The sequence below is a fragment of the Erpetoichthys calabaricus genome, chromosome 3 (assembly GCF_900747795.2).
Source record: "Erpetoichthys calabaricus chromosome 3, fErpCal1.3, whole genome shotgun sequence".
NCBI lineage: Eukaryota > Metazoa > Chordata > Cladistia > Polypteriformes > Polypteridae > Erpetoichthys > Erpetoichthys calabaricus.
The window spans coordinates 19,058,930-19,082,417 of NC_041396.2; the positions used below are offsets into that span (position 1 = coordinate 19,058,930).

The window sequence follows — 23,488 nt, forward strand, 5'->3', positions numbered from 1 at the left end:
AACATGTATCTTCTCTAAACTTAGCTTTCCTTGAGAAACTTTAGTTATTTCTGTACTTAAAGTACTTCTTCTTCTTTATTTAAATGTTCTTAACTTCTTATATACTTAACTTCTTCTTCTGTACACTATAAGTGTACGGTTCTGCACTTAAATAAGTGCTGTTTTACAAGTTACTTCACACACTCAAACGGCCCGTAGCCCCGTTAGCACGGTAACGGTTTTAAACCGTATGCCTCTACACCTTACACATGGCAAGGCTGGTCACTAACTGAAGAATAATGTTTACTCAAAGCTGTTAGAAATAGCAAGAATATACCAATACAATTCTACTTATGGTGGTTTTAGGAACTTCCCATAGATTATGCATTGTCATCTAGTAAAATATTTATGAATCTTATATAACTAGGAAAATGGCTCTTACAAATATAATTCACAACATAACAAAACATATGCAAGGAAGGGCACCAGCCCACCGCAGGGCACACACTCACACCAAGCACGATTTAGGATCGCAAATGCACCCAACCTGCATGTCTTTGAACTGTGCGAGGAAACCCACACAGACACGGGGAGAACATGCAAACTCCACGCAGGGAGGACCAGGGAAGTGAACCTCAGGTCTCCTAACTGCGAGGCAGCAGTGCTAGCACAGTGCCACCGTGCTGCCCATCTCCTGATCATCTTCAAGAAAATCAGAGTCTGAAAAGTCAGATTCTGGCTCAACGATAATGCACAAAACATCATCTGCTGAGTATTCTGCTTTCTGCACTCTCATGAGATGTTGATGCCTTCTCGCCTTTGTTTGCGTTTTGTAACTCACCCACACACAGAGATTAGATGATGAGTCAACGAGTCTAACATTCCTCCAAGCAAAGAAGGGTCTACCTTGAATGTAACGGTGAGTTTTATCACCATTTGCAGCTGATTACCGCCCTCTACCTCTGGATGTCGACATCCACCCTAAAAGAGTTAAGTCCATCCATCCATCCATTATCCAACCCGCTATATCCTAACTACAGGGTCACGGGGGTCTGCTGGAGCCAATCCCAGCCAACACAGGGCACAAGGCAGGAAACAAACCCCGGGCAGGGTGCCAGCCCACCGCAGAAGAGTTAAGTCACTTTTCCTGAACTAACAAATCCTTTCACACAATGAAACTTAAGAAACCAAGGCAATGCATATCTCAACTTAAACCGAATTAGGGTTAGGGTTAGGGTTAGGGTTAGTTCAAAAAGACTTGGTATGTCCGTACAGATCAGTTAACTTTGGGAAGCTACTTCTTAGAAATCTCTTATATTGTATAACAAAGTTGACTCCCCAGTGGATCTCCACATTTGTGCTTGTAATTCCTGCAAATCTGGGAAACTGTGCCATTTGTTTAAATACAAATCAAACATACAGATGAGGACAAATCAGTTGGTCCCCTTCCAGCTCATCAGGTTCGAGAACAAGTGATGCCAGCATCAAACAAAATGAAAACGCAGAGTTAAAACTTGAGCTAACAAAGCAGAGGCCCTAATTTAACTAATGATTTGGACAACTTTGTCCCCTTTACAGGTCATTGGAAAAAGTACTGCGTGAAAAGTTAGTGAAATGAAAAGCAGCCTGCCTGCCTTTGACATCTCTGGAGTAAAGCAAAGCAAGTGTGAAGAGATCAAGTATTGACGATCTCCTTAAATGGCCTTGGGACCCCAAGAAAAGATCTTAAATTGGAATAGAGGTTCCCCCCAGACTCTCTACTTAATTCATCATGTCTGTCTCCAATTGTACAATGAATCATTCAGCTGATTGAAATGCTGTTTGGTGTCCTCGTGTTTCCCACACTGATCTTGGACCAGAGAAAGGAAAGGAGAGAGTTTATGTGAGGAGATCAGAAAGAAAATGATAGACAAGCATGTGAAAGGCAAAGGCTAGAAGACTACCATCTCCAAGGAGCTTGATGCTCCTGTGATAACAGTGACAAATATTATGAAGAAATTTAAGGTCAATTTTCACCCTGGACTCAGCTGCTTGAGGAAATTTTAAGCCTAGAATCTGCAAAAGGAAAGTGAGAATGGGAGACAAAAAGCCAAGGACAACTTCCAAAGAGATACAAGCTGAACTCCAAGGTCAAGGTCCATCACCTTGTTGAGTGATAGTGAGCTCAATGGAAGAAGACCCTGGAGGACTCCACATAAAAAAAAAAAAAAAAAGCCAGACTGGAATGCGCTAAAATGCATATTGACACACCACAATAATTCTGAGAGAATGTCCTTTGGAGAGATGAGACAACACTGGAGGTTTTTTTGGCAAGTCACATCAGCTCTGTGTCCACAGATAAGAACATGAAGTTTTTCAAAGAAAAGAACAGCAGACCTACTGTGAAATACAGAGGCTAGCTTATGTTTTGGGGCTTCTTTATTGCATCTGGAGTCTGTGCAGGAAACTATGTAATCTCAAGACCATCAAGACATTCTGAGTGAAACGTCCTGCCGAGTGTCAGAAAGCTCTGTCTCAGTCACAGGTCATGGATCCTCCAACAGGGAAAGGAGCCAAAACACACCAAGAATGGCTAAGTACAAAGCATTGGACTGTTCTGAAGTGGCCTTCTAGGAGCCCTGATCTGAATTCTATCAAACACCTGTGGAAAGAACTGAAACATGCAGTCTGGAGAAGACCACCTTCACAGCTGGAGCAGTTTGCTCAGGACGAGTGTGCCGAATGACCTGTGGACAAGACGAAAAGTCTCACTGAAAGCTCTAGGAATCGCTTCTGTGCAGTGATGACCTCCAAAGGTTGTGCAAAAAATATTAGGTTAAGGGTCCCATCATTTTTATCCATGTCATTGTCATTTTTGTTTTATTTTAAATATTCAGTTCAATCAAATCTGTAAAGCAAAGTCTGATTTTTCTTAAATATGAAATAAACTGATGGGTGCCAATGACTTTTGTCAGATTCAAGTTATTTCAGGGACAATTTGTGGGGTCTTTTTTTTGTCAAGGGTACCAACAAATTGTTTACATCTGCAAGCCAGTGACTGGTGGGCTTCCTTTGGGGAGCTACTGCAGTTCTCTGAATTTTTTTTTCCCATAATACTCTGTCAGATTGTATCAAAGACTAAGTCCTTGGCTGTGACCAGTGCAGACATGATCATTTTTTAATAATGTTTTATATCCAACTGAATACCTAATGCTATTAAATGGCATATGGCATTCAGATCACATTTGACAAGCTTTATCTCAGAATTGTTAGTTCGGTGTGTTTTTTGACAATCACTAACAGAGAAGAGGAAAAGAAACGCTTGTTTGCCTGACTCCTCCATTACCACCCCCTTCTAGTTTCAGTTCCAATTTTGTGCACAAATATCTACCATCCAAATAAATGCATAACTACAATGGACCCTCGTTAGAGAGGCTGAACATTAATGAAAGTTTATTCTTGATTTCTTAGTATACAGTATCTACTGTCAGCTTATTGTTAACTTTTGCTGTTTTTACCTAGGAAGTTTGTGTGTGTGTGTGTGCGTGTGTGTGCGTGTTTGTTTTGTTTTTTTTTTTAAAAACTAAGTATTTTGTTATCAAGCAGTTTTTGAAAAAAACTTTAAAAGAAACCAGATACTATCCCAAAGCACTACTATTAGGAAATTAGAAAAATTAAACTTGACAAATTTATCCACTTAATTCCTCTAAAATAACATCAAGTTGAGTTTTGTTGGTCCCTAAAGTCCTGCTGTCCACCACAATACTTGGTCACTTATTTCAGGTGTCTGTGGCTCTCTGTGTGAAGAAAAACTTCCTAATGTTTGTGTGAAATTAACTGTCAATTATATAGTGCCTTTCATATCTATCTATCTGTCAATTATATAGTGCCTTTCATATCTATCTATCTGTCAATTGTATAGTGCCTTTCATATCTATCTATTATATAGTGCCTTTCATATCTATCTATCTATCAATCTATATATCTTTCTATCTATCTATATATCTTTCTATCTATCTATCTATCTATCTATCTATCAATTATAAAGTGCCTTTCATATCTATCTATCTATAAATCAATTATATAGTGCCTTTCATATCTATCTATCTATCAATCAATTATATAGTGCCTTTCATATCTATCTATCTCTATCAATCTATCTGTCCTTTCATATCTATCTATCTCTATCTATCTGTCAATTATATAGTGCCTTTCATATCTATCTATTATATAGTGCCTTTCATATCTATCTATTATATAGTGCCTTTATATGCCCAGCATGCCCATGCGTTAAGACAGCCCTGATTCCAAGTGTATGTAGTTCTCTGTGTAAAGAAAAATTTCCTGATGTTTGTGTGAAATTTACCCTTAAGTTTCCAACTGTGTCCCCCTGTTCTTGATGAACTCATTTTAAAGTCACCTTCTCGCTCCACTAATTCCCTTCATAATTTTAAACACTTCAGTCAGGTCTCTTCTTAGTCGTCTTTTGCTTAAACTGTAAAGGCTCAGCTCTTTTAATCTTTCCTCATAAATCATCCTCTGTAGTCCTCTCATCAGCCCAGTCGCTCTTCTCTAGACATTTTCTTGTGCTGTTATGTCCTTTTTGTAGCCTGGAGACCAAAACTGCACCCAGTACTCCAGATGAGGCCTCACCAATGTGTTATAAAGCTTCAGCAGAACCTCCTTTTACACTTATAGCATCCTGGGAGTACATTAGCCTTCTTAATAGACCTGGGCAGCTTGCAGCCATTGAGTTGAGTATGAATTCTGCATCATATCCCAGTGTGGCTGAGGCAAATGTGCAGCCATCTGTCTGAAAGTTGAAGCTGAACCAGAAATGGACCTTTCAACATGATGATCATTCAAAGCACACTAGCAAATCCAACAAGGAATGTCTCAAAGAACTGGAGGGGTTTGGACTGGCATAATCAAAGCCACTTACAGTATATAAATACCATTGAAATGTTGTGGAGAAATTTGAAATGGGCAGAACTTGTAAGAAAACCAAAAATGTCTTGAAACTAAAGGAATTCTGCATGGAGTCCACAGTCAAAAGTTTCAGAAACTGGTGGGCAGTTATGAAAAATACCTATAAGAAGTCACTTCTGATAAAGTGGCAATGCCAGCTTCTGAAGCCAAGGGTGGATTTACTTTTCCCCCAATACACCATTTACATCTACTTTTTTTGTTGGATAAATGTTTGAAATGGCAAATGTTCTTACTGTTTTCATTCAGGTATATCACCTTTATCTGTAGGCACTGTTTGCTACTATTGTTTTCATGTTCAAACATCCTGAAAAAGTCATCAGTCTCCATGGGGTGCAGTTACTTTTTCACATGGTTGTGTGTGAGTGACCCTGTCTGTGTGCTTTTATAAGAGTGTTTGTGTGAGTTTATATACTATATATATATTAAAAGATGACATGACATTAAAAGATCTTTTTTTGGTTGATCAATGTCAAAAAAGACAGGACTCTTGACCAATGAATGAGGGGGAGAGGCGGGGCTTCAATTCAAAAGCACAATCCCATGTGAAGAGGGTTCTTGTTTGGGAACTACTTTCATTTTCTGGAGTTATTTATTTGATGATAATTTAGCAAAAAATAACATTGTAAGCATTCAACTCGATGAGTTGCAATGTGAGTAACGTCTTTTTTTTTTTCATGGATGTTTTTGGTATCGTTTGCTGTTGTCCAAGTGATGATCAATATTGGGTCCCATTCAATCAGAACTTTTGTTATGTTGTTCTCCATAAAGATGATGATCAAATTTTTTTTGGCCATTGCTGCACCTTGGTATAAAAATACCATTTTAAGGTGGCATATTACTTCCATCCATCCATTTTTCAACCCACTGAATCCAAACACAGGGTCACAGGGGTCTGCTGGAGCCAGTCCCAGCCAACACAGGGCACAAGGCAGGAACCAATCCCGGGCAGGGTGCCAAACCACCGCAGGCATATTACTTTAATAAATCAATTTCTAAAAACCAGACTTGACCATGTCATCCTTCATCTGGAACCCCTTGCTGTTACTAAACTTTGGATCTCCCTTTGTTTCCCATTGTTTCTTGTTTATCACCATCATTACTAAAGTCATCTTCTCACACTGCTATTAAGGTTAAAGGGTGGTGGTGACCATCTGATTGGGATGCCTACAGTTGGAATTTAGGAACCATCGAGGTTACTGACTTGTAGAAAATATTGCTGCCATTAAATCTGACCTTCCTGATACATCTGGCATTCGGTGTTAGCAGACAGGAGGGATGAGTATGTCAAATAATCCTTACTGTTTAATATGATTCCCCCTTTAATTGAAGTGTTTCTCCATTCAGTTTTAGAGACTACAAGGAGTACATCAGGAACCACAAAGAAGGCCTTCAGTGGTAGAAGTGTGATGATTGACATCAAATATGAAAGTGGATATGAGAAACACAGGAAGTACCTGTGCAAGGACCCTTGCAACTCCAATGCAGATATGTTGATTAGTGCTGACCTAAAGAATGTTCTGGTGAGTGCGGCGAGATACTCCCTGTTTGACAACACCTCCACAACAGTCATCACTGCAACCATTTGTGACCTCCAACTCAGTGATTCTGGGAAATATTGGATTGGAGTTGACATAGATCAGCGTGTAGATTCATACAATGAGTTCACGCTGATTGTCTACCCAGGTAAGAGCCTCTAATAGAGTAGATCTTTGAAAGCATCAGAACTTGAGAAATTTGACAAATGGGAGGAAATCTTTCAGTCCATCAAGCCTGTTTGTTTAGCTAATAGCTAAGCTGTCCCAATATCTCCTCCAGATATGCCTTAAAGGCTTTCAAGGTTTCTGCTTCCACCTTATGACTTGATAGTCTGTTCCAGATTCCCACAACTCTGAGTAAAGAAGTACTTCCTATCTTCAGTTTTAAACTAATTTCCCCTTAATTTGCACTAGGTGTCCTCACATACACGATTCGCCATTTTAGTTGGAAGAATTCTGCTGGATCTACTTTATTGAACCCTTTGAGGATTTTAAAGACCTGGATTAGGTCCCCATGCCCTTTCCTCTGCTAGAAACTTCTTCCTCTCCATCTTTTCCCACTTCTCTGTGGGATCAATGTGCTTGATCAACCTTCTCCAGAAAGCCCGGTCCTGCACCTCCATCCCAGTCAGACCCTTTTCCTTCAGATCTTCTTCTACTTTATCCATCCACCTCCACTTTGGACTCCCTTACTTTCTGTTCCCCTGTACTTTCATTCCCATCATTCTTTTGCCCACATCTTCATTGCCTCTCCTTACTACATGTCCACACCCCTTCAACTGACTTTCCTGTATTTTCTTAGCTATCTCTCCCACTTTTGTTATACCTCTGACTGTCTCATTTCTTATTCTGACCTTTTGTTGTTCTCAAAATTCTCAGTTCTGCAACATCTTAACTTCTCCAGCTCTCCTTTTACTGTCCATGTCTCAGCTCCATACATCACTGCTGGTCTTAACTACTGTCTTTAAAGCCTAGCCTTGACCTTTGCCTTAATCACACTATACTCCAGATACCTTCTTCCAATTGTTCCATCCACACTGCACTCTATGGGTTATCTCTGCATCTCATTCTCCATCTTGGGCTACCACTTATCCTAGATATTTAAATTGATCCACTTTATTCAATAGCTCCCCCTGCAGGCTAACTTCTGAATCCTGATCATCATTAAACCTCACACATTTTGTCATCTTCTTCCTATTTATTTTCAACCCTCCATCTTCCAAAGCCCCTCTCCATTCTTCCAACTTCCTCTCTTCTGGTGTGATCAGTACAAAGCATGCACCAGAGGACCTGGTTTTTTATCCCAGGACTCAACATATCCATCACCAGATCAAAGCAGTCAGGACTTCAAGAAGATCAACAGACCTCCTCCATATGGGATCTTGTCTGTTTCCCCAACATTGCTTCTCCCCAAAGTCCTCACTCCCTCAAACACACCCTGGACAATACTCACACACTTCTCTGGTCCTCCTTTCTCCCTCATGCACCTCCAGACCTCCAGACGTGTCGCCTTCTCCAAATCCATGCACACCATATGCTGACCTTTCTGTTTTTCTCAGTGTTTCCCTATGAGCTTCTCAATGCAAAGACTGAGTGCGCCCCGGGGATGGGGGTTGTGGGGTGGGCAAGCAAAGCTAGTAGGAGGCACAGCCCCATAGTGTGTGTGTGTGTATATATAATATATACAGTGCATCCAGAAAGTATTCACAGCGCATCACTTTTTCCACATTTTGTTATGTTACAGCCTTATTCCAAAATGGATTAAATTCATTTTTTTCCTCAGAATTCTACACACAACACCCCATAATGACAACATGAAAAAAGTTTACTTGAGATTTTTGAAAATTTATTAAAAATTAAAAAATTGAGAAAGCACATGTACATAAGTATTCACAGCCTTTGCCATGAAGCTCAAAATTGAGCTCAGGTGCATCCTGTTTCCTCTGATCATCCTTGAGATGTTTCTGCAGCTTCATTGGAGTCCACCTGTGGTAAATTCAGTTGACTGGACATGATTTGGAAAGGCACACACCTGTCTATATAAGGTCCCACAGTTGACAGTTCATGTCAGAGCACAAACCAAGCATGAAGTCAAAGGAATTGTCTGTAGACCTCTGAGACAGGATTGTCTCAAGGCACAAATCTGGGGAAGGTTACAGAAAAATTTCTGCTACTTTGAAGGTCCCAATGAGCACAGTGGCCTCCATCATCCATAAGTGGAAGAAGTTCGAAACCACCAGGACTCTTCCTAGAGCTGGCCGGCCATCTAAACTGAGTGATCGGGGGAGAAGGGCCTTAGTCAGGGAGGTGACCAAGAACCCGATGGTCACTCTGTCAGAGCTCCAGAGGTCCTCTGTGGAGAGAGGAGAACCTACCAGAAGGACAACCATCTCTGCAGTAATCCACCATTCAGGCCTGTATGGTAGAGTGGCCAGACGGAAGCCACTCCTTAGTAAAAGGCACATGGCAGCCCGCCATGACCTCAGACTGGGGCGACGGTTCATCTTTCAGCAGTACAACGACCCTAAGCACACAGCCAAGGATATCAAAGGAGTGGCTTCAGGACAACTCTGTGAATGTCCTTGAGTGGCCCAGCCAGAGCCCAGACTTGAATCCGATTGAACATCTCTGGAGAGATCTTAAAATGGCTGTGCACCGACGCTTCCCATCCAACCTGATGGAGCTTGAGAGGTGCTGCAAAGAGGAATGGGAGAAACTGGCCAAGGAAAGGTGTGTCAAGCTTGTGGCATCATATTCAACAAGACTTGAGGCTGGAATTGCTGCCAAAGGTGCATCGACAAAGTATTGAGCAAAGGCTGTGAATACTTATGGACATGGGATTTCTCAGTTTTTGTATTTTTAATAAATTTGCAAAAACCTCAAGTAACTTTTTTCACATTGTCATTATGGGGTGTTGTGTGTAGAATTCTGAGGAAAAAAATGAATTTAATCCATTTTGGAATAAGGCTGTAACATAACAAAATGTGGAAAAAGTGATGTGCTGTGAATACTTTCCGGATGCACTGTATATATATATATATATATATATATATATATATAATATACTATGACTTCATCATAGAGTCCGGCCCCCGTTGCCGCTACTATGCTTTCAATTAAAAAAGCAGACTTCAGTTTTCTTCTTCCATCCATTCCACCCTGGTGTTTCCAAGCCCTGAAAACAGAGCCGTAAAATTCTGAAAACGCAGCCTCAGCATTGTAATGTGGATGGGTGAAGACGCCCACTCTAATCGCACTCTGATTGGTTCATGGATATTACTTGGCCCATTCCTTGATTGGATCCTGATCAGTACCTTTATGAATGTGGATCTACATGAATATTTTATGAATATTTTTATATAGTTTATGGGTTGAGCCCAAAAATTGAATTAATTTAGCATTATCCAAAGAGATTACCCAAGTAAAGTTAGAAATTCATATGTTATTCAAGCTTTACGTTGGATAATGTAAGCTTTACCCGGGCGATGCAAGGTTTATCCAATTTCTGGCTTTACCCGTAACACATACAATCATACTGCATAATTCAAATACAGTATGCACAGAAATTATAATGTGTAATATAATTAAGAACTTATTTTACTATGTGATTCTGCCCCTTATAAGGTGTCATTTTTAAAGTATATTGTAATCTCACCAATATAGTTTGAACACTGGAATGCACTGATATGCTTGGAGTCCTACATGTAAAAATGACACCTGGCCAGCCAATGACAATTATCATTAAGGGGGCAAAAAAGGATGGGAGACAAAGATGGCAAAATGCCAAACAGATGTTGGCTATTAGCATAATAAACAATGAACACAAAGGGGCATAACCTAGTAAAGTGGTCCTGACTGAAGGGCGATTGCACAAAGGTGGCAAAATGCCATTAGGTTGTGTCCTTTAACATAGCAGGCATGTTGAGCTACGCTCTGGAAGAGCAGCTCACTCCGTGGACAGACTGCAGCTTTTTGTTATCTTTAATGAAAGTCTAAACTGAAACCAGAAGGCATTCGGACTCTGTATGATTTCCCGGCTTTGGGTATTATTGGTTTGGGATTTGTATTCTAAGGCAACTTCACCTTTCACAGAAGAAAAACATTTCATAGCACAGCAGACACAGAGGAGTTGCTTTCCATGGTGTTTGTTGGTTTTGTTTACCTGTGTTGATCTAAATTATGTCTTGTAGAGTTTGAATTCTGTGTGCAAAAGGCAAATAAGGTAGCGGTCAGTACGGTTTTACAATAAATTCTGTGGCCGCCGTCTTTACCATCCCTACAAGGATCACCAGTGTTGGATAAGACGTCTATTCTGTTTGCAGGCCCAGTGTAGGTGGTCGACTACATCAAACACGTTTTAGTTTGTTTTAGTGAGGATGGAGATTGTTTCATTTAAAAACAAGTAGTAGTTTGGATGAAGACTTAGTAACCACATTTTTCTTTATGAAACTAGGGGGCTTCGCTCGCCAACCCCTTTCCCCCCACGCCAGCGCTACATGCCGTTGTGAAGAAGGGAACTGAATGCACACCAAGGGGATGCGGCCGCTCCTCCGAAACCCCCTCTTAAACGGCGATACAATGGGAAACAAATAACAGTAGTTTTTACCTCCTCTTTGCTCGATCAGCTGTTGGCTTGCTGCTGCAGTGTGATCTGAATTTCTCTTGCATACCCCTTTTCCCACAGCAACACGCCACGCCAGCACTACGCTCCATTGTGAAGAAGGGGGGCAGAACGCACACCAAGGAGACACAGTTGCTCCTCCGAAACCCATCTTAAACGGTGATACAATGGGAAACAAGCAACAGTTGTTTCTTTTACCGCCTCTTTGCTCGATCAGCTTGCTGCTGCCATGCCACGTGATCTGCATTTCATGTGGCGCTTCGAATATTTAAAAGCCTGTACAGCACCCGAATATTCAATCTCTTTTCGCTGTTCCGTTATTTCACCGAGTAATATTTTCCATTTGTTTGCACTAATGTGATCTTTACTCTCAAATTTTCCTACTTCCATTATCTCTAACCTGCTCTGCATGTGTATCACAGGACTTCCTTCCAAAGGTTGTATGACGTGACTTGCCCATCTCGCGGGACGTGAAAGTGCATCTCTGTCTCTCTTCCAAAGATCACGTCTCTTCACAGGAAAAAAGTCTTGTATCATCGCAAGATTTTTTTTATAATAGAGAGATATTTTAACAGTAAGTCATATTCAAATATTACAGCCATAATAGAATGATTCTGCATGTATCAGTAGACTATATTAGTTACATGCTCTTTAGCAGCACTTTACAATACCATGTACTGTAATTGTAAATGAAGCCCAAATAAACATACATAAAAATGACATTCATTGACGTGATGTTGCTGCTTATGGATGGTATGCGACTAATTGTAGTTTAAATTTCTTAAAGTTATCATTTTTGAAAGATCTACCTGATGGAGAGTCTCAAGATAAAATTTTTGCCTGCTTTTACACCACGTTGAAAAGCAGCTCCGGAACTGTGCCAATAAATAACTTTGTCACAGAAACACTGAATAAGTAAATTGTGCAGCAAATGCGGCCGTGAAATTGCTTTTAATGTAATGTAAAGGCTGAGAAAGTGTGTGTTTACTCGGTGCTGACTCAATTCATTTCCTCGTACAGCCACTGCTTTCTTTTTCTTTTTTCTTTTATGGTTAACCTTGTATTCTCACCTACTGGTCTGTTACTTGACAGAAACTCCTCTCAAGTTATTAGCCAGGCAAGAAGTTCTAATGTGTGATTGAGGGTTGTTGTTTGTTTTAATATTTACATTTTCTTGAGTTTCTGCAAAGCCTTAGATTCCCTTGGGGGCAAATAAAGTATCATCTCTCCATCTGTCTGTCTATCTATCTCAATCTAAATAGATAGATAGATAGATAAATACTTTATTAATCCCAAGGGGAAATTCACATACTCCAGCAGCAGCATACTGATAAAAACAATATTAAATTAAAGAGTGATAACATTGCAGGTATACAGACAGACAATAACTTTGTATAATGTTAATGTTTACCCCCCTGGGTGGAATTGAAGAGTCACATAGTGTGATGGAGGAATGATCTTCTCAGCCTGTCAGTGGAGCAGGACGGTGACAGCAGTCTGTCGCTGAAGCTGCTCCTCTGTCTGGAGATGATCCTGTTTAGTGGATGCAGTGGATTCTCCATAATTGATAGGAGTCTGCTCAGCGCCCGTCGCTCCGCCACAGATGTCAAACTGTCCAGCTCCATGCCTACAATAGAGCCTGCCTTCCTCACCAGTTTGTCCAGGTGTGAGGCGTCCTTCTTCTTTATGCTGCCTCCCCAGCACACCACCACGTAGAAGAGGGCGCTCGCCACAACCGTCTGATAGAACATCTGCAGCATCTTATTGAAGATGTTGAAGGACGCCAGCCTTCTAAGGAAGTATAGTTGGCTCTGTCCTTTCTTACACAGAGCATCAGTATTGGCAGTCCAGTCTAATTTATCGTCCAGCTGCACTCCCAGGTATTTATAGGTCTGCACCCTCTGCACACAGTCACCTCTGATGATCACGGGGTCCATGAGGGGTCTGGTCCTCCTAAAATCCACCACCAGCTCCTTGGTTTTGCTGGTGTTCAGGTGTAGGTGGTTTGAGTCTCACCATTTAACAAAGTCCTTGATGAGGTTCCTATACTCCTCCTCCTGCCCACTCCTGATGCAGCCCACGATAGCAGTGTTGTCAGCGAACTTTTGCACGTGGCAGGACTCAGAGTTGCATTGGAAGTCCGATGTATATAGGCTGAACAGGACCGGAGAAAGTACAGTCCACTCTATCTATAGTCTATTGTATAGATACAATCTATCTGTCTGTCCATTATATAGTGATTTTCATATCAATCTATCTGTCTGTTATACTGTATGGTGCCTTTCATATCTACAGCAGCACAAGCAAATGCAACAAAGCAGACAATAAACAAAACTAAACTAATATCCTTCAAAAGCTCAAAATTAAGCAAAAGAGACATAAAACAAAACTTTGAATCCCAGCCAGTGGAGATGTAACAATACCCACCCTGGGATGCCAAACTAATGCAAGTTGTGTGAGGCATCCATCCATCCATCCATTATCCAACCTGCTATATCCAACACAGGGTCACAGGGGGTCTGCTGGAGCCAGTCCCAGCCAACACAGTGCGCAAGGCAGGAAACAAACCCCGGGCAGGGCGCCATTCCAACCGCAGGGCACACACACACACTCACCCACTCACCAAACACACACTAGGGACAATTTAGAATCGCCAATGTACCTAACCTGCATGTCTTTGGACTGTGGGAGGAAACCCACGCAGACATGGGGAGAACATGCAAACTCCACACAGGGAGGACCCGGGAAGCGAACCTCAGGTCTTCTAACTGCGAGGCAGCACCACTGCGCCACCATGTGTGTGAGGCATCTCTGTTTAAACACTTTCACTTTCTCAGTTGTGCTCTTGATATGGCAATAGACTTCTTTTCACAAATAACCCTAACATGCTTGCTGCAATAAACAAAATACTATAATCTGTATATACAGTATGTATATATATAACAGCCAAATACCACTGACTCACTCATCACGAAATCTCCCGAACCAGGAGGACTTGGGACTTGAAATTTGGAATGTAGGTTACCCTTGGCCCATAGGTGCTCGCTAAGGTTTTAAATATTTCATGGTCGAAGCGCATTCTGTCTGTATGTCTGTCCGCTTTTCATAAGATAATTACTTAACAGATTTAGATCTGGTTGTTTTCTATAATTTGCTTGAACTTTCCGATTGATTTTGTGACTTCTCTCATTGCGCTAAGTCCCAGAGTTCGTTTGTGGTACCGATGTATTTATGCAAATCCAACAGAGTGGCTCTGGGCTGAGAGCAGGGGGGCGGGGCCTTCCTCATTCACTCGCCAGCCTCTGTTCAAGTTGGTCTACGTCTCGCCACGTGTTGGAGTGCACCTTCCCTCCGCTTAGCCAGCAGTACCTGTTTATTCATCAGACATTATCATCTACAGATTGTTAAGGAATAACGTTTGACGTTTTTGAGAGAGAGATCAGAGCTCCAGGTGTTTTAGAGGGTAGCTGCTGATTGCCAGAGATATCAAGGCCATGTGCTTTTCTCCCAACGCGGGGAACACTCTCCCATCAGAGCTGAACACGATCAGATATAGTGCCAGCGTGTATTGATTTTTAAAGTTTTCTCCTGTTTCATTACTCTGTGGGCATAGCCACGGGGGGTTCTATTCAATAAGGGCGCACACAAAAAGGCAAGCTTCAAAAGGGCAACCTCAATTGGGCGCAGCGAATACAGTGATCCCTCGCCTTTCGCGGCTTCACTCCATCGCGGATTTTATATGTAAGCATATTTAAATATATATCGCGGATTTTTTGCTGGTTCGCGGATTTCTGCGGACAATGGGTCTTTTAATTTCTGGTACATGCTTCCTCAGTTGGTTTGCCCAGTTGATTTCATACAAGGGACGCTATTGGCAGATGGCTGAGAAGCTACCCAGCTTACTTTTCTCTCTCTCTTGCGCTGACTTTCTCTGATCCTGACGTAGGGGGTTGAGCAGGGGGGCTGTTCGCACACCTAGACGATACGGACGCTTGTCTAAAAATGCTGAAAGATTATCTTCACGTTGCTATCTTTTGTGCAGCTGCTTCTTGAAATGACATGCTGCACGGTGCTTCGCATGCTTAAAAGCTCGAAGGGCACGTATTGATTTGTGCTTGAAAAACAAACTCTGTCTCTGTCTCTCTATCTCTCTCTCTCTCTCCCTGCTCCTGACGGAGGGGGTGTGAGCTGCTGCCTTCAACAGCTTTGTGCCGCGGTGCTTCGCATACTTAAAAGAAAAACAGCCCTATTGATTTGTTTGCTTTTCTCTCTCTCTCTGACAGCCTGTGCTCCTGACGCGCACTCCTTTGAAGAGGAAGATATGTTTGCATTCTTTTAATTGTGAGACAGAACTGTCATCTCTGTCTTGTCATGGAGCACAGTTTAAACTTTTGAAAAAGAGACAAATGTTTGTTTGCAGTGTTTGAATAACGTTCCTGTCTCTCTACAACCTCCTGTGTTTCTGCGCAAATCTGTGACCCAAGCATGACAATATAAAAATAACCATATAAACATATGGTTTCTACTTCGCGGATTTTCTTATTTCGCGGGTGGCTCTGGAACGCAACCCCTGCGATGGAGGAGGGATTACTGTAAAGGCAAACGCAACTATGTGCAATGCCACGTAGATATTTTATTATTATCTATCTATTATTATCTAAATTATCTACGAACGCCTTTATTCGCCGTGCTCAATTGAGGTCGCCCTTTCAAAGCTCGCCTTTATTTACGCGCCCTTATTGAAGGATACCGCCACGGGGTACAGCTAGTTTATTTATAACATAAGAATAATAGAAGATAGATATATGCAAGTATATATTTATCCACCTTGACCACATGAATTGAAAGATCAAGTGAGTTTCTCTATAGGAGAGAAAGTTCAATTAAAGCTTACAGAATTTTTTGTTTAGATAGATAGATAGATAGATTATTAATCCCAAGGGGAAATTCACATACTCCAGCAGCAGCATACTGATAAAGAACAATATTAAATTAAAGAGTGATAACAATGCAGGTACAGTAATCCCTCCTGCATCGCGGGGATTGCGTTCCAGAGCCACCCGCGAAATAAGACAATCCGCGAAGTAGAAACCATATGTTTATATGGTTATTTTTATATATTTTAAGCCCTTATAAACTCTCCCACACTATTATAAACATTTCACGCACAATTATACAGCATAAACCCTTTGTATTCTCTTAGATATTAGGTAAGATTCGTTGAAATTATGTATGTAAACACAGTTTACATACAGTAAAACCTAAATATTATTTTAAAGATATCGAGCGTCTCCGATATCAATACGTTACAGCCATTACGACAGACAGGCCACCAGCAATAAATACGTACAATGCAAGAAAAATTGTATACAGTAAAATGTGTGTACAGTGACACTAAACTATGTACATGTAATAAGTACTGTACATAAATAATTAATTATGGTTACTCACCAACAATGACACGACGACTTGTCCGATAACGATGAGTTTAATTTTACTGCACTACAAAGGATAGCGTTACAGCTCTTCTAAAGGAGCCTCTTCAGGCGACTGTGTAGCACCGCCATTGTACTTCTTCCATCACTCTTCAATCCAAATCCCTAAAGCAGATTCCATCCAGACTACTGCCTTATCACGTCCACTTGCAACTCGTTTTGCACCCTGGTTAAAGGACACTGCGGCCGTAGATCTTATATGCGTTTCCTCCTTTTTAAATAAAAAGAATCGTGGACTCATTGATGCTGTAATGGTGTCCTGCAGCGGTGTAGCTGTTTCCTTCCTTCAACATATCCAAAACTTTTACCTTTTCTGCAATCATTTGCATCTTCTGTTGGCGCTTGGACACGGCCCCTGAAGCAGTAGCAGTAACGTGCGTTAATGATGAATGAGTGAGATTAGACTTCCTGGTTAATGCAGCACTCCGTCGCTGAGCCAATCAGCAGCACACAGGAACTTAACCGAAGGCTCTGATTGGGTAGCTTCTCAGCCATCCGCCAATAGCGTCCCTTGTTTGAATTCAAAGGCGTCACTTGTTTGAATTCAAATGGGCAAATCAACTGAGGAAGCACACGTACTGTAGACCGCAGACATCCGCGAAGCAGTGAAAAATCCGCGATATATATTCACATATGCTTACATTTAAAATCCGCGATGGAGTGAAGCCGCGAAAGACGAAGCGCGATATAGCGAGGGATCACTGTATACAGGCAGACAATATCTTTGAATAATGTTAACGTTTACCCACCCAGGTGGAATTGAAGAGTCATATAGTGTGATGGATGAACAATCTCCTCAGTCTGTCAGTCGAGCAGGACGGTGACAGCAGTCTGTTGCTGAAGCTGCTCCTCTGTCTGGAGATGATCCTGTTCAGTGGATGCAGTGGATTCTCCATAATTGACAGGAGTCTGCTCAGCGCCCGTCGCTCTGCCATGGATGTCAAACTGTCCAGCTCCGTGCCTACAATAGAGCCTGCCTTCCTCACCAGTTTGTCCAGGCGTGACGCGTCCTTCTTCTTTATGTTTACGTTTCTTCTTTATGTTTAGTGTTGTATATTATCCTTTTGTCTATAAATAGTATCTATATTCATATTATATGTAAATAAAAGTGATAGATGATGCGATCAGACAGTGATGGAGCTTGACCTTGGAGTTCAGCTTGTATCTCTTTGTCCTTGGCTTTTTGTCTACCATTCTCACGGTTTCCTCTGCCCATTATGAGGTTGATTTTCCTCTGCTGGCTTCATCCATGGAGGTTGGCTACAGTCCCAAGGACCTTAAACTTCTTATTGATATTTGCAACTGTTGTCACAAGAACATCAAACTGCTTGGAGATGGTGGTCTTCTAGCCTTTGACTTTCACATGCTTGTCTATCATTTTCTTTCTGAACTCCACACACAACTCTCTCCTCTGCTTTCTCTGGTCCATGTTCAGTGTGGGGGACACGATGACACCAAATGGCCGAGTGATGACTTTTCTCCATTTAAATCAACTGAATAAATGATTGCACGATTGCAGAAGCGTGTGTGATATGAATTCAAGGAAAAGGCGAGTCTGAAAAATCCTTTGAATCCAATTATTTGTAATTTTTTCTTGGGGTCCCAACAATTGTGTCCAGGCCATTTTAAAATATCCTTGTAGAATAAGCAACAGTTGATCTCTTGTCACGCTTGCTTTGCTTTACTTGGCAACATCTCCAAGGCATTGAGGCACATGGAGGGCAACAATTTTCATGTCATCCATTTGCAGGGGCCAGACCACACCACTTCAATGGACATGTAATTTGACAAACGTATTTGTCCACGTCTGTAGTTACATTAGGACCTCTGCTTTTAACTCGTGGTTTTCGTTTCGGTTTGATGCCGACATTGCTTGTTCTTGAACGCGCACATCAGTAGTCATGTACTGAGATGAACGCTGTGATATTGGCGCTTGGTTGGTGCTGACCCGACACAGACTGACAATGGAGGCACGTGTAAAACAAACAAAGATTTATTTTTTTTTCACCTGTAGATCTTCCTCCACTACTTCTCCCAGGCAGCTTCGTCCTCCTCCTCCCAACTCTGGCGTCCTGAGTAGTGGCTGCAGGCTCCTCTTATAGCCCACCCGGAAGTGCTGCAGGTGCTCATTGACCTACTTCCAGGTGTGGCTGCGCTCCCACTTGTTAAGCTGTGTAGCTCTATGCAGCTCGCCCGGCGGAGGCCACATAGCCCAACCAGGTTGAGTTCCGGTGTTCCACAAAAGTGGCCCCAACGCAACCCAGGGGTGCTGCCAGCAAAGGTTCTGAGGGACGTAGCATGGCTCCCATGGCTGCTCCCCTGGATCCAGTGACAAAGGGGAGTCCCAGTCCACCACAACATGTGTAATGAGGACTCAAGCAAGCAAAGACTGGTGCATCAGCTCATTGCTTTGATTGTTTTAAATAAAAATGGCTCAATGTCCAAAATCAAAACAAAAATTCCTCTTCATAAGTACAGGGTGAGTCAAAATTATGTTAACGCTAATGGATTATTTTTATCTTGACCATACCTTTCCAGGTCAATGGATAAGTCGTGGTGGACCATTGCCATGGTCTCCACACTCCCCTGATTTGACACCCTGTGATTTCTGGTTATGGGGTATGGCGAAGGAGCGCGTATGTATAGCAGGAAAGTTCATGCTGAAGGACAGAATATGGACTGTGGTATCATCTATTCCCCGTGAAATGTGTGTCCGGGCTTTAAATGGTGCTGTTGCTCGTTGGGTTTTTGTGAGTTGAAAATGACAGTGTTGTAAATCATCTTGCACATATGAAGTATGTTTTGTGAATAAATTGTTTCCGCCATTCAAATATTAACATAATTTTGACTCGCCTTGTAAATAACCCATAAGGAATGGTGTGCTGTGAGGAACTTAAAATGCATAAATTGCTCAATTTTCCATAAACCCAAGGATAAAATCAAATCAGAACTGCCTTTTGATTCTTTGTCCAGACCCTCTTCTTTCTCACTCTCCTCAACCATCTTCGAAGTATACTCATTGGGGCCGAGAGCCTGGCAAAAGGGGTCCTCCTTGACTCCCAGCAGGGGACATTGAGCCTGAATCCATTTTTCTTACACCTTTGTGTCTACAGGATCCCTAGGAACACCTTGATCACTCCTGCCCTCCAAAGTGCAGCAGGAGTGATCCGTTCCATCCCAAGAGCGCCTCTCGCTCAGCTCCTTCGTTAGACTCCTCCTGAACATTTCGTTGCTTTCTCTCATCACCCAACCGATTTCTATCCTTTGATTTCTCACTTGGTTCTCTCTTCTATTCTGCTCAGGTGCTGTTTATACTTGTGGGTGCATTAACAAGCCAAGGAGTGTCAATGAGGGAAACGGCTGAACTCCTCACATTTGCACATGAATACGTCATCAGCCATCTTCCCCATATGACACCATGGGGCTGCTTGGCTTTGCCACAGCACACACCCACCACACCCATCAAACCTGAGCTGCACTGGTTTTCAATAAAGACAAACCCTCACTGCCATGGACCCTTTACTCGCTTCACCATGGGTCTTGTGTGTTATCAGCTTCTTCATGCTGACTGTTCTGCCATGCAGAATGGCTGTTTGATGTTCAAAGGAATATTAATATAACCTTATGAATATTCATGTACATAGTTGTAAGTAAGCCGAAATAGAATTACAGGAAGTCAGTAGTTTGACAGTATGTTTCACGATTAGTCAGTGTTAGTAAAAGTATCAAAGTAAATCCTGTAAGTATTATTTTAAGTTAATTTGATAAGTATAGAGCGAAGTTATACAGTAATCCCTCGCTACTTCGCGGTTCACTTTTCGCGGATTCACGACTTCGCGGATTTTATATGTAAGCATATCTAAATACATAACACAGATTTTTCGCTGCTTCGCGGGTTTCTGCGGACAATGGGTCTTTTTACTTGCTTCCTCAGTTGGTTTGCCCAGTTGATTTCATACAAGAGATGCTATTGGCGGATGGCTGAGAAGCTATCCAATCAGAGCACGCAGTTAAGTTCCTGTGTGCTGCTGATTGGCTCAGCGACTGAGTGTTGCATTAACCAAGAAGTCTCATCTCACTCATTCATCATTAACGCGCTACTGCTTCAGGGGCCGTGTCCAAGCAGCAACAGAAGATGCAAATGATTGCAGAAAAGGTAAAAGTTTTGGATATGCTGAAGGAAGGGAACAGCTACACCGCTGCAGGACATCGATTCTTTTTATTTAAAAAGGAGTTTAACCAGGGTGCAAAATGAGTTGCAAGTGGACGTGATAAGGCAGTAGTCTGGATGGAATCTGCTTTAGGAATCTTTGCAACAAGGTCGACGACGTCATGACCGCCTTCAAGCTGCTACGTGTACTTCGCTATACAGTAAGTGTAAACTTATCTACCGATTTCATATTGCTTAGCAGTTGTCCCTGTTTTTAATAGAGTAAATGGTGGGTTGTAAACAATACAGGGAGGGTTTAAAAACGTCCAAATACACGTTAAATAATTAAATAAATATAGTGTCCCTACTTCGCGGAAATTCAGTTATCGCGGTCGGCCTTGGAACCTATCTCCCGCGATAAGTGAGGGATTACTGTATTGTTTATTTAAATCAGTAATTATTTGTATTTTACTTCTTTTCAGTTTCACTCTAACTTCATTAAATCAAATTAAAATTGGAGCAAGGTGCTACCTCCTGACTCTATTAATCTTTTGTGGAGTTTGGCTGCTGTTTAGTTTCCGGTTCAAACACCAAAGACAAGAACAGTACACTGACCTTTAGCTCAGATGGCGACTCTCCCTTAGAGGCTTTGCTTATCTTTTGCTCCCGGTCATTCTGAATTTTTCCAACTTGTCCGTGTCTACCTTGTTTAGAACATCACCGGAGAACACTCCCAGACAATGGGTGTTATTTTCTGGATCGATGTTCCTCTTTCATCACTAGATGGTCCAATTTTTGTCGTTTTCATCTTTTCATTTGTGTAAATGCAGCACCCACCACCGTCCAGATGACTTCGACAGCAGCCCCCAGCACACCGACCTTCGGAACCAGCCCTGAAGCCACTGAGGAGACAGGTAAGTGCTTGGGTTTCATTAGATTACAAGTACAGTATCTCAAAGTGAGCGTGGAAACAGGCGTACACACTGTTTATACACGAGTTCCCCTGGTCTTTACCAGACATAGTGCCTGGTGTTCTGGCCAAAGAGTTCAGTTTTTGTCTCATCAGACCAGAGAATCTTCTTTTTTTTTCCTGCATGTTCTTGGAGTCCTTTAAATGCTGTTTGGTAAAAGTGGTCTCCAGCTAACCATCTTAATACATAATTCGCCAGCCTCCTCACTCATTCACTCACTCACGTCCGTCCGAAGCCGAATGCGCAGTCGCCTTCTGTGTAGCTGGCTGAAAAATCTTACGAGACCGACATCGCGGCAGGTGGCAGATTTAGGGCCGCGAAAATTCAACGAGAAAGGCGACTTCGACCGACATCCAACCCCAACATCGCGGCAGGCGGCGGATTTACGGCCGCGAAAATTCAAAGAGAAAGGCGACTTCGATTAAAGCTCTAGAGGCCTGAAAAGCGATTTCGACTACAGCTCGAGGCCTAATTACGCATTCTGATTCAATTACGCATTCATTCAATACACCTATATCAGGTTTGTGGTGCTTATCCATATTACTAACCGAAGGTTATGGACGCAGGGCGCAAGGTGCATCGAAGCGCACGCGCACTGCCGCGAGCCTGCCCATAGCTAACGACACAGCCACAGAAAACACACCCGCTAGACAAATGAAGCGCACGAAACAGCTCCAAGGCAAAGGAGTCACGGCTCAAAAACGAAATAGCTCAACTAACGGAAATACAAATCCGAGCCCATAGCTAACGACACAGCCATGGAGAAAACAAACACGAAACGATTCAGCGCATATATGAATCACATTACAGTATTACAGTACGGAATCCCCAGACGTCCAGACTACACAGCATATTTGAATCACATTACAGTATTACAGTAATACATCATTAACAGTCCAGCCACAGAAAACACAGAAACGACACCAGATGGAAAAAAACAATAAACGAACGCTCCGTATTAAACGTAAGTGCGATTATAATTCCTAACAGTAAACGACTTACTGTATAGCTAACGGAGTCACAGCTGCAAAAAGAAACAGCTCAACTAATCCACACTGAAAGAGCTCAACTAAATACAAACACAAGCCCGTATGGCTACGACCTGTAAACGAGCCCGTATGGATAAAACGAATGAATGAGGGCACCCACACAAAGAAACTGCTTTAGTACAAATATGTTTATTTAATTAAATGAAAACTTTACCTGCATGTTCTCCTCGTGTCTGCGTGGGTTTCCTCCGAGCGCTCCGGTTTCCTCCCACAGTCCAAAGACATGCAGGTTAGGTGGATTGGCGATTCTAAATTGGCCCTAGTGTGTGCTTGGTGTGTTTGTGTGTGTCCTGCGGTGGGTTGGCACCCTGCCCGGTATTGGTTCCCTGCCTTGTGCCCTGTGTTGGCTGGGATTGGCTCCAGCAGACCCCTGTGACCCTGTGTTTGGATTCAGCAGGTTGGATAATGGATGGATGGATGGAAAACTTTACCATGGCTACAACCTGTACACTAAACCTGAGGTAAAGCGTGCACGCCAGGTTGTACAGCCGCCCGAGCGCGACCGCCCACACCACCGCATATACCACGCTCGTTTAGTGATGTGGCCCTCCATGCCCGGATCCGCCGCCATGGCCACTTCCGCACGCGAATCCGCCGCCGTCAGCAAACGACTTCTCGCTGACGACACAGCCATAGAAAAACAAACACGCGACTGCATGGCTGAAAACAATAAACGAAGGCACCTACAACTGAGTCACAGCTCCAAAAAGAAACCGCTGT

At 42.4% G+C, this 23,488-nt stretch overlaps 1 protein-coding gene across 1 annotated transcript in view; it reads left to right on the forward strand.

The window, feature by feature from the left end:
• Positions 1-23,488, forward strand: part of LOC114647662 (CMRF35-like molecule 5) — a 56,469-nt gene that overhangs the window by 18,108 nt on the left and 14,873 nt on the right. Inside the window, exons 3-4 of the mRNA XM_028796269.2 lie at positions 6,292-6,630; positions 21,579-21,662. Coding sequence (XP_028652102.2) covers positions 6,292-6,630; positions 21,579-21,662 — 423 coding nt within the window. The remainder of the gene's footprint in view (positions 1-6,291; positions 6,631-21,578; positions 21,663-23,488) is intronic.